The 10289-nt window shown below is 51.0% G+C and overlaps 2 protein-coding genes across 2 annotated transcripts in view; one reads left to right on the top strand and one right to left on the bottom strand.

Moving 5' to 3' along the window:
* Positions 1-476: 476 nt before the first annotated feature.
* On the bottom strand, positions 477-2821 carry psmb11b (proteasome 20S subunit beta 11b). Its single transcript, XM_063892163.1, has 2 exons — positions 2164-2821; positions 477-2042 (listed from the first exon to the last, which is right to left on the bottom strand). Exon 2 carries the CDS (start codon positions 1815-1817, stop codon positions 780-782), a length of 1038 nt encoding a protein of 345 aa, XP_063748233.1. The 5' UTR covers positions 1818-2042; positions 2164-2821; the 3' UTR covers positions 477-779.
* The window catches only part of LOC134870126 (protein sel-1 homolog 3), a 16966-nt gene continuing 8849 nt past the window's right edge, over positions 2173-10289 (top strand). Inside the window, 19 exon segments of the mRNA XM_063892162.1 lie at positions 2173-2312; positions 2984-3122; positions 3430-3556; positions 4270-4388; positions 4612-4727; positions 4868-4917; positions 5384-5507; positions 5581-5710; positions 5913-6053; positions 6126-6358; positions 6435-6617; positions 7247-7369; positions 7441-7494; positions 7496-7582; positions 7691-7753; positions 7837-8013; positions 8436-8560; positions 8658-8741; positions 8830-8911. Coding sequence (XP_063748232.1) covers positions 2229-2312; positions 2984-3122; positions 3430-3556; positions 4270-4388; positions 4612-4727; positions 4868-4917; positions 5384-5507; positions 5581-5710; positions 5913-6053; positions 6126-6358; positions 6435-6617; positions 7247-7369; positions 7441-7494; positions 7496-7582; positions 7691-7753; positions 7837-8013; positions 8436-8560; positions 8658-8741; positions 8830-8911 — 2241 coding nt within the window. The 5' untranslated portion in view covers positions 2173-2228.

Below are 10289 nucleotides of genomic sequence, written 5' to 3'. Positions count from 1 at the left end.
GAGGAGGAGGAGGAGACTCATAATGTGGAATCAGCGTCCAGCAGAATGCTTCTCCTCCTGAGCGTAAACAAACATCAGCTGTTTGTCAGAGGGCGATGTGCAGCCCGAATCACCCGAGACACGCTGCTTTCCTCTTCATTATTCAGTCTGCAAACATCCTGATCATCCTGTCCCTGATGCGTCCTCCATCTGCACACAGCCTGACAGAGAGCGAGCCATCAGGGGGGGATGCTTAGGAGTTTAGTTAGTCCTTCGCTTTCTTATCGTTAAACTGAAACCACAGAGTCTCAGACTGAAACACAGCGGATACATCCTGACAGTAAATCTGACGTACAAATAATTAGAACGACATATAGCCGTATTTAGCTTAGCATTAGATTACCTTAGCCTGTTAGCACAACATCTCTGGTAATTGAAAAATACAGTAAAGCCACAAACATTGTGCAATATATATCATTTATTATACACACATACATTTACCATACTCTGCTAATCAAATATTTCCTGCACTTCATTTGGTTACTGATTATTATGTATGCGTGTCTTTGTTGCTGTTGTTCATTCTGAATGTTTTCAACCTTGAAAGGAGTAGCTTTTCTCTCACATGCTTCTAATCTAATATCAGAAACAAAATTACACAATTCACAAAATACACATCTAGACGGGGAAAAAAAGACCAGCGACATTACATTGACCCCCGACCTGTGAGTCACATGATCTGAAGGGACTGTCATTACAAGGAACGACCATCTGCTGATCTCTGTCACTCCTGTTTGTCTTCACTCAGACTCCCGTCTCTCCCTCTCTCGTCTCTCCCTTTCCCTGTAGTACTCCTCCCTCAGGTCCTCCCTGCTCCGGCGACTCCACCCCGCAGAGGAGACATGGAAGACGTCCACACAGTTCCCTGAGTAAGCGTCTCGGTGAGTGGCTCTGTAGACAGCCTCCCTGGCAACGGACGTGGCCTCCTGCAGTGTGAGACCCCATCTCACACCCTGGTCCAGGATGGAGTAGGCGTAGGGCGATCCCGAGCCCACGGAGAAGAGGGACCCCTGCAGGCGGGTCCCGTCACTGCAAACGTAGTACAGACTGGGACCAGAGGACCGCGTTCTGCCAGAGCTCTGCTGAGCATTGACAGAGCTCTGAGAGACTGGATGGCTGGGATCAGGTCTTGCTCCTCCCTGGGTCGGTTGCTGGTCCTGATCTAGGTCCCCGCCGTCCCAGCCACAAAGCGTGGCGGCCACGCACAGCTCGCTGCCTTTGAACGGGTGCAGCATGTGGGACAGCAGTTTGGCGGCGCCGCCCGTGGACAAGCGCCGGCCGTGCCGGAGTTGGTAGAGCCGGAGTTCTCGAGCCAAGATCCGCTTCCAAAGGGCGCAGTCCGCTGAGGTTCCCGATGTGGTTCCCACCATGTGGCTGTGGATCGGCAGGACCTTCTGCGAGGCCGGACATGCCACCAGCCCCGAGCAGCTGGAGCGGGTGTCGGCCGCCGCCAGAACGCCCCCCTGGAACAGGAAGGCCAGGGTGGTGGTACCGTGGGACATGGGGAAGGGAAGGGGGACGGACTGAGGGGAGTCCTGGGGGAGGCCGGGGGGCCAAGATAGGGAGGAGAGGAGGAGGTCTTGAGAGGTGAAAGCACTACTCCCCTGTCCAAACTGCAGAGGACTCTGCTCCAGGAACTCTGCGGCCGGGATGCAGAAGGTAAACGGGTCAGAGCTGCTCCCGGAAAAACAGCTCTCAGAGTAACTCCTCTTCCCAAACTGAGAGTGACCCGTGTCAGGAAAGACTTCCTGGAGGTTGCACAGGTCCTGCAGAGCCATTTAACCCCCTCTCTTGTGGAGAAGTATCCACACCACAGTCTGGCAGAGGTTAGCTCTAGTCCTCCTTTATATACTCAGCCGGGCAGGCCATCTGAACCGAGCCTCAAACCCACGCTCCACTTCACTGTGACGCGTGCAAACCCACGGGTCATTAACTGCAGCTACTGAATCAGGTGCTTTCAGATCACCAGAGTTCGGGGTGGGGGGGGCACTCTCTGATGTATCCTGAAAGGAATCAAACATACAGAATATAATGACAGGCCTTCAGCTGCTGTGGCCCTTTAAAGATATTCAGCATCTAACCGGCAGAACCTGAACATCAGGGAGAGCTGCATTCCACACACACCTGTCAGGAGTCACGCCACCACATCAGACACACAATAACAACTTCATTTGTCAAATGGATCCGTAATGAACTCCTGGACTAGTGTCAGACTGAGTATGAAGGGGTTCCGGTCTCTCTGCTGCGGGCCGGTCTGGTTTGCTGCTGTCTTGGTAAGAGAGCTCGTTCCTCTGCAGTGAATCCTGATGACTGTTTTTCAGACGCAGGACGTGGCTGTGTTCAGAGCTCTATGAACTCTGTAAACCACTAGACAGACACAGCTAGAGAGATCTGCTGACCTCATGTAGCATCTAAAGATCTGACCTGATACATAAACTCTGGATCCCCTGAGTGAAATGTAGCTTAAAGCTAACCCTGCAGCAGCCTGGAGAGGATCTATGCTAGCTGTGAGCTAGTTAGTAGTTCAGGCCCATTGAAGTCACTTCGATATCAAAACGGGTGCGTCACGAGGGAGATTATTTATTCATTTAAAGTCTCGGAGCCAACAGCAGGAGGTCAACACACATCATTTATATTTGTTCTTATGTTTCCAAAGTCTCTCAGAAACAAGAAGGTGCTGCAATGAGCTTATGATGTCGTGGAAAATCTAAAAGATCATTAAATATAATCCAAACTAACAAAATCAAATAGAAAAAAAGACAAAGAAAGTCTGAACTTTGGGGAAAAACTCATCATTTTACCCAAAAAAACGATAATGAAAAAAATTCCATCATTTCTGAAAAAAGTGGTAATTCAGAATTCTGATAAATAACGTTTGATTTATTTTCACAGTGAATCCGACAGCCTGCATTCCTCAGTGTGTTATCTCCCCCCCCCCCCACAGGTTATTGCAGCCTCTTCCCCCCATCCTGCTGAAAGTTTAGTGGGGTTCCCGTCGGCCCCCGGTAAAGGAGGACCCAGCTCGGTGGCCCAGGTCCTAAAGGTCTCGAGGAACAGAAACCGTCAGTGTGCGCACGAATCTGGTCAGAACCGTCATGTTCTCTCAAGCATATTTACTGGTCAGGAGGTTGATGGTTTTTGAACGGGTTTTACAAAATAGTCACACACAAAAAAAGTCAGAACTTTGAGAAGTGCACATTTTTTGAGAAAAAAGGGGAATTTTGAGATTTTGACCAAAACATTTCAAACAATGAGTTTGAATTTGTGAGAAAGATTCAGAATTTTCACGTGAAAAAAACGTCAGAAGTCTGAGCTTTGAGTTTCGGCGCCCTGCAGCTCTTCCTCCAGGACAGTGTCTGTTTTAACCCTACGCTGTCTACATGTCTGCAGCTGCCGTGGATCTGCTGCAGTTCCCCCTGGCGAGTCCCGGGGAGAGCTTCGGCGTGCTCCGCAGGTTCCAGCCTTTCAGGCAGCGAGCCCTGGAGAGCAGCCGGCTCCACGCTGTCTCACGGCCCAGGTGGGTTTCTCTTCACTCACTGCCTGCTCAGACAGTCTGACTCTGTGAGGTTCAGCTGCACAGCAAGACCTGAGTCTCCAGCAGGGCCTCCACATGCTCGCTGAAATAGGGAGCAGCTTAATCTTATCTGATCCATCTTAAAACCTATACTCTAAGTGAGGGATAATGTTCATTAGTTACTTCAGGCTGTCTGTGTTTTAACCTCTTCTCTTCAGGCTCTCCACAAATATTCCTCTGTGATTCTGATGGGTAACTACTGTGTGTTGTCCCCAGCTGCCATTAAATCAGCAGGACTGCTCTGTGTGCATGATATCACCGCACAAAGGCTCTTGATCCTGATTAGCAACGATCCAAAATGACCAATCAGTGTATAAAGCTCGTCCTGTACCAGCACAGGTTGAAGCTGCTCCTGTATGTCAGCAGGCTTCAGGTGAGCCGGTGGGGGGGGCTGCTGTCAGCAGACCTCAGATGAGCCGGTGGGGGGGGGTTGCTGTCAGCAGTCCTCAGGTGAGTTGGTGGGGGGGGCTGCTGTTTGTAACACACTGCTTTCAGTTTCACTTCCCCCTCATTACAAGCGGCTTCAGGACGCCTCTCCAGCCGAGCAGATGAGCGTTTTATTCACGCTCGGCGAGAGGCAGCGGGGTCACATTTAAATCCCCCCCCCCCGCGCCTCGCCGGCTGCAGAGATGATCCGTGTGTGTTTCTGCCTCCAGCGCCACGCTCTCTGTGAGTGTGTACCTGCTGAGGTGGTGTCAGCATGCGCTCTGCGGGATCATCCATCACGTCGGGCGGGGGAACCGCTACGGCCTCCTGATGCAGCTCACACACTCAGGTGGGTGGGGGGAACCTGAGGGTGTGTGTGAACCTGAGTTTGTGATGTGTGTGTGTGTAGCAGGCAGGGGGATGTGTGTGTGTGTGTGTGTGTGTGTGTGTGTGTGTGTGTGTGTGTGTGTGTGTGTGTGTGTGTGTGTGTGTGTGTGTGTGTGTGTGTGTGTGTGTGTGTGTGTGTGTGTGTGTGGAGCAGGCGGGGTTAATAACTTCACGTCTGAGTGCAGGAGACCTCATCGTTCAGGCCCGGTCGACTGCAGGAGGAGCTAAAGCTTTCCAAGCCGGAGTGGTGCTGCCCCGCAGGAAGTGGATCAGATTGGACTGCTCCATCCAGGACTCCAAGGTATAACGCTATGAGGGGGGGCGGGGGCAGAGCTGGGGGGCTGCTCTGTTTGCTCTGAAAGATGGGACGCTCCGGGTCATTCAGCCTGGTCTCAGCTCACTGGGTCTCCTTCTGTCCTGAGGTTAAGCTCTTTCTTCCAGGTCCTGCTCGATGCATCGTGGGACAACGAGACCCGCAGACGTGAATACGAGTAGGACGGGTTTCTGTTCTCAAGATGCTTTTGTTGGTGCTATCACTTTTAAATGTTGTGAAGTAAACAAACATGGATGTTCTCCTCACAAAGCATTGCATCACACCCTGATCCTTGACGTCACCGGGCCCAGAAAGACTTTTTCTAAAATGTATCTCGAGAATCTAAGGCCCTTTGTGCACCAATGAGCAGCACTCATTGGAGGAGCCCCCCCCCCCAGCTCACTTCCTGTGGGTGTGGCTTCACTACATCACCACCACACTTCTGTTTAGATGGTGGTAAAGACACCACAGATAAATTAAAACCATGACCTTAGTTTCAGTTTTTAGCCACAGCAAAGCTCTTTTAGATTTTCACTCACATTTAATCCCAGGTTTTGCCCGTCAGTTTGCTGAGACTGTAGCGACACGTCTCTGAGTGACGGTGCCTGATACCTGCCCCGTGGTGACGTGTTAATATCTGACAGATTCCAGGACAGCGTCCATCACGACGACACTGAGGGGTACTTCGTGATCGGAGGGAGCCGGTTCATGTCGGGCATCCATGGGTTCTTTGGACCCATCAGATACTACCGTCTGGGAACCAAAGAGGTAAACGTCCTCTCGTTATTCACTGCTCTGTAGTTTATCACTCTGCTGAAACCCCCTGCTGTCGGTGCTGAAGGTGAAAAACCAACATCACATCGAGTCCACCTCCCAGCAACTGGACCAGACTCTGCAGGAGTGCCAGGAAATGAAAGACCTCACCAGAGCATTTCTACAGGAAGTCTCCGAGAGTCACCTGGATTCAGCAGGTGAACCATACATGAAGCTAGATCACACAGAGCTGCAGGGGCTTTCTGGGGCGGGGCTGACTTCAGACTCACAACCACAAACAGAAACCAATTGACCTCAAGACCAGGGTATGAGTCTATCAGGGTTCAGGACTCCTTCCTGCACTCTATACAGGCTGTGAAGAAAACAGCAGCTGACAGGATGCTTTGTATTTAATTCCAGATGCCTGCACCCCTCCCTCTGCAGGACTATGGGGCCAGTCTGCAGAGAGAACCTGCACCCAGACCTGGAGCCGGGAGGAACAGCTGAAATACAGAACGCTCTTTCAGTTCCTGCAGACCAAGGAGGAGGACTTCAGGACAGGTGTGTTAGACTGTGGTCCTGTTTGAATCCTGTCTCAGAGTCCTGACAGGTGTTCTGCTCATCATCATGCAGGGTCTCCGGGGTCTCTGGGGTCTCTGGGGTCTCTGGGAGTGAAGCAGCTCGGGAGTGCTGCGTTTGAGGAGGCGCTGGGTTCAGTGCTCTCTGTGGATCAGGCTCAGAATGAAACCTCCTTCAGATCCAGGTCTCTGCTGCGGGTGTCCTCCTGCTTTGGAAACCACAGAGCGTCCCTCCTGCTGGCCTCACTCCTGCTGTCCGGCCTGGGAAACCCCGTGCATCAAACACAGGTAGAGTCCTGACCTGCTGCTCTGTTTCAGGTGACCCCCCCTTGCAGAGATGGCTGATAACGCCGGTGTGTTTCAGGGTCACGCCTACAGTCTGATCGGCGCAGCAGGCGATAATCGCTTCGCCCTGATGCATGCTGGGTACAAGCACTCACAGGGACTTGACGGGTTCCCCAAAGACCTGGACGCGGCCTACAGCTACTACTCCAACGCCGGCACTCAGAGCAGCATCGACAGCAACCGGATGCATCGCCAGGAGGAGGTAAACCTGGAGGGATCAGTGAGTCAGGTTTATAGCGATGGAGGGTTCTAGAAGAGGGACGCAGGGAACAGCTCTAAGACTTTCAGGAAGAATGACTTTCATTATCCTGCTATCAAAGTGTTGGTGATTATCTTCCAGTTGTTTATTTTTATTCTTCACTCGAGAGCATTTTTACAGCTCTGATTGATGTCTGACTTTGTATAATGCAAATGTTTTCTTTTACTTTGGACATTTTGGGAAATTTGTCCCTTTTTTATCAGATTTCTGATATTTTGAGAAAAGTCTGAATGTTTTTAAAGAAAGTCAGGATTTTGTGATGAAGTCTGAATTCTAAAATTTTGAGACCAAAGTCAGAATTTTTTGAATTTCAGAAAGAAATGGAAAATTTGAGATTTTCAGACTTTTTTTTTAATGAATTCTGACTTATGGTCACACAGTTATTGGAAATGAAACCACTGGAATCTAACTAATAGTATAATACTAGTAATATGTGTGTAGCCCAACTTTTGTCCGACACTTCGCCCCAAGATGCTGCTGTGTGGATTGTCCACAGAGTGGAATGCAGCAGGAGTCTTTTCAAAGCTAATAACGTGATTGAAATATGATTGGTTGCTCCTTGGTTCCTGCAGCAACACGCCGTGGAACACATTTACCTGAGCCGTGCGGAGGACCTGCAGAGCCTCTCACACCACAGCACCGACCTCTTCCAGTTTGTGAAGCACCAGGCGGAGAGCGGGGACGCGGACTCTCAGGTACACACCTTCATATCTCTGTCAGGATCAGCTGATCAGAACCAGCCGCTCACAGCTGTCCTTGTCTGCAGAGGCGTCTGGGCTCCATGCTGTTCTGGGGTCAGCACGGGGTCTCCAAAGACCTGGGGGGGCGCCGTGAAGTGGCTCGAGAGGAGTGCCCTGCAGGGGGGGGATCCGGCAGCCATGTACGACTACTCCGTCCTCCTCATGAAGGTCAGCAGGAGACACGCTCTGATGTTAATGTCAGTAATGAGGTGGGGGGGTCATGGCCAGATCTGGTCCCTGTTCATCTGATATCTGGGGGTCCGTCTCTCCCTTCAGGGTCAGGGCATCGTGAGAAATCGCACCCGGGGGGTCAAGCTGCTGGAGAGAGCTGCAGAGATGGTGTGTGTGCTCCTGAGAATCAGTGTGTGTTACAGTGTGTGTGTGTTTCCTTCACTCACACACTTCGCTTGACCCCCCCCCAGGGTTCGGTGAGCGCTCTGAACGGGCTTGGCTGGTATTATGGTATGGTTCTGAAGGACCACAGGAAGGCGCTGAGGTTCTTCCAGCAGGCGGCGCTGAATGGCAGCGAGGACGGGATGTTCAACCTGGGCATCTACCACCTGAACGCGAAGAACCCCGACGACCCGGCCCGGAACGAGGTGAGACGGGCTTTGGATTAAATGTCTCTTTTTACAAATGTTTCAATGGCTGTGTGACTGTAATACATCTAGCCTTGTCCCTTTTAGTTTTATAAAGCAACGTAGCTCAGCTGATTCAAACAGAGAACAGAACTCTGAAAGCGGAGCTGTGATGGATCAGTTCTGAGGATCAGGAGTTCTCTTGTGATTTTTCATTCTTAAAGCTCCAGGAATAAACTCCATCTGAGGCCGGCCGCTCTCCTGCCCAAATATTGGTCCAACAATAAATATTTCATATGCTCCTTTTAAGACTTGAGCTTCGGTCTGAGAAAGGATGTCCTCAGTTTAGTAACAGCTGACTCTTCACAGACCCAGAACTGTTTAAAGATAACGGGACAAAAGGGAGTCCAACTCATAAACTACGCCTCTAATTCTCTCCTCAGACGGCTGCGTTCCAGCAGTTCCTGAATGCATCGCAGCGCGGCCACGTTGCGGCATCGGTGGAGGCGGCGTGGTACCTATCCACCGGAGGGGGGGGGGGTCCTCAGGACGTGGAGGGGGCGGTGATGTAAGAGGCTTCATTAGACACATTTTATGTAAATAAGGATAATCTGATTCTGACATCCCGTAATTCCTCCTCCTCCTCCTCCTCCTCTTCCTCGCAGCCTGCTGAAGAAGGCGTGTGAGCAGAACGGACACCTGGGGTACCTGATCAGAGATGCCCTGCAGGCCTTCCTCCGGGACGCTCTGTACGAACACTCCTCTACTCCTCTACTCCTCCTCCTCCTCCTCCTCCTCCTCCTCCTCCTCCTCACTCTGTCTTTGTCTCTCCAACAGGAAGGAGGCCTTTGTGAAGTACGTCCTGGCAGCTGAAACTGGTCTGGGTTTAGCTCAGAGCAACGCAGCACACCTGTGTGAGGTAATCGCCTTAACCCTTTGCAGGGGTGTGTGTGTCTGTCTGTCTCTGTGTCTCTGTGTCTGTCTCTCTGTGTCTGTCTCTGTGTCTGTGTCTCTGTGTCTCTGTGTCTGTCTCTGTCTTTCTGTGTCTGTGTCTGTCTCTCTGTGTCTGTCTCTGTGTCTCTGTCTCTGTGTCTGTCTGTCTGTGACTGTGACTGTGTCTGTCTCTGTGTCTGTGTCTCTGTCTCTGTGTCTGTGTCTCTCTGTCTCTGTGTCTCTGTGTCTGTCTCTCTGTGTCTCTCTGTCTCTGTGTCCTTGTGTCTCTCTGTGTCTCTCTGTCTGTGTTTCTGTGTCTGTCTCTCTGTGTCTCCGTGTCTCTGTGTGTCTCTGTCTCTGTGTCTCTGTGTCCTTGTGTCTCTGTGTTTCTTTGTCTGTCTCTCTGTGTCTCTGTGTTTCTTTGTCTGTCTCTCTGTGTCTCTGTGCCTGTCTTTGTCTCTCTGTGTCTGTCTCTGTCTGTCTCTCTGTGTCTCTGTCTCTGTATCTGTGTCTCTGTGTCTGTCTCTCTGTGTCTGTGTCTCTCTGTGTCTGTCTCTCTGTGTCCTTGTGTCTCTGTGTCCTTGTGTCTCTGTGTCCTTGTGTCTCTGTCTCTGTGTCTCTGTGTCCTTGTGTCTCTGTGTCCTTGTGTCTCTGTGTCTCTCTGTCTCTGTGTCTCTGTGTCCTTGTGTCTCTCTGTCTCTGTGTGTCTGTCTCTGTCTCTGTGCCTCTGTGTCTGTGTCTGTCTCTCTGTGTCTGTGTCTGTGTCTGTGTATCTCTGTGTCTGTGTATCTGTGTCTCTGTGTCTGTCTCTCTGTGTCCTTGTGTCTCTCTATCTCTGTGTCTCTGTGTCCTTGTGTCTCTGTGTCCTTGTGTCTCTCGGTCTCTGTGTCTCTGTGTCCTTGTGTCTCTGTGTCCTTGTGTCTCTCGGTCTCTGTGTATTTGTGTCTGTGTCTCTGTCTCTCTCTGTGTCTGTGTATCTGTGTCTTTGTGTCTCTGTCTCTGTGTCCTTGTGTCTCTGTGTTTCTGTGTCCTTGTGTCTCTGTCTCTGTGTCCTTGTGTCTCTGTGTCTCTCTCTTTGTCTGTGTCTCTGTGTCCTTGTTTCTCTGTGTCTCTCTGTCTCTGTGTCCTTGTGTCTCTGTCTCTGTGTCTCTGTGTCCTTGTGTGTCTGTCTCTGTGTCTGTCTCTCTATGTCTGTCTCTCTGTGCCTGTGTCTCTGTGTCTGTGTATCTCTGTGTCTGTGTATCTGTGTCTCTGTGTCTGTCTCTGTCTCTCTCTGTCTCTGTGTCTCTGTGTCCTTGTGTCTCTCGGTCTCTGTGTGTCTCTGTCTCTGTGTCTGTGTCTCTGTGTGTCTGTCTCTCTCTGTG

This window comes from Eleginops maclovinus, chromosome 9, assembly GCF_036324505.1.
Source record: "Eleginops maclovinus isolate JMC-PN-2008 ecotype Puerto Natales chromosome 9, JC_Emac_rtc_rv5, whole genome shotgun sequence".
Taxonomy (NCBI): domain Eukaryota; kingdom Metazoa; phylum Chordata; class Actinopteri; order Perciformes; family Eleginopidae; genus Eleginops; species Eleginops maclovinus.
This window is presented reverse-complemented; position numbering and strand designations above follow the sequence as displayed.

Coding starts and splice junctions, on each gene's coding strand:
- psmb11b (XM_063892163.1), bottom strand. CDS start 1,817: ATGGCTCTGCAGGACCTGTGCAACCTCCAGGAAGTCTTTCCTGACACG.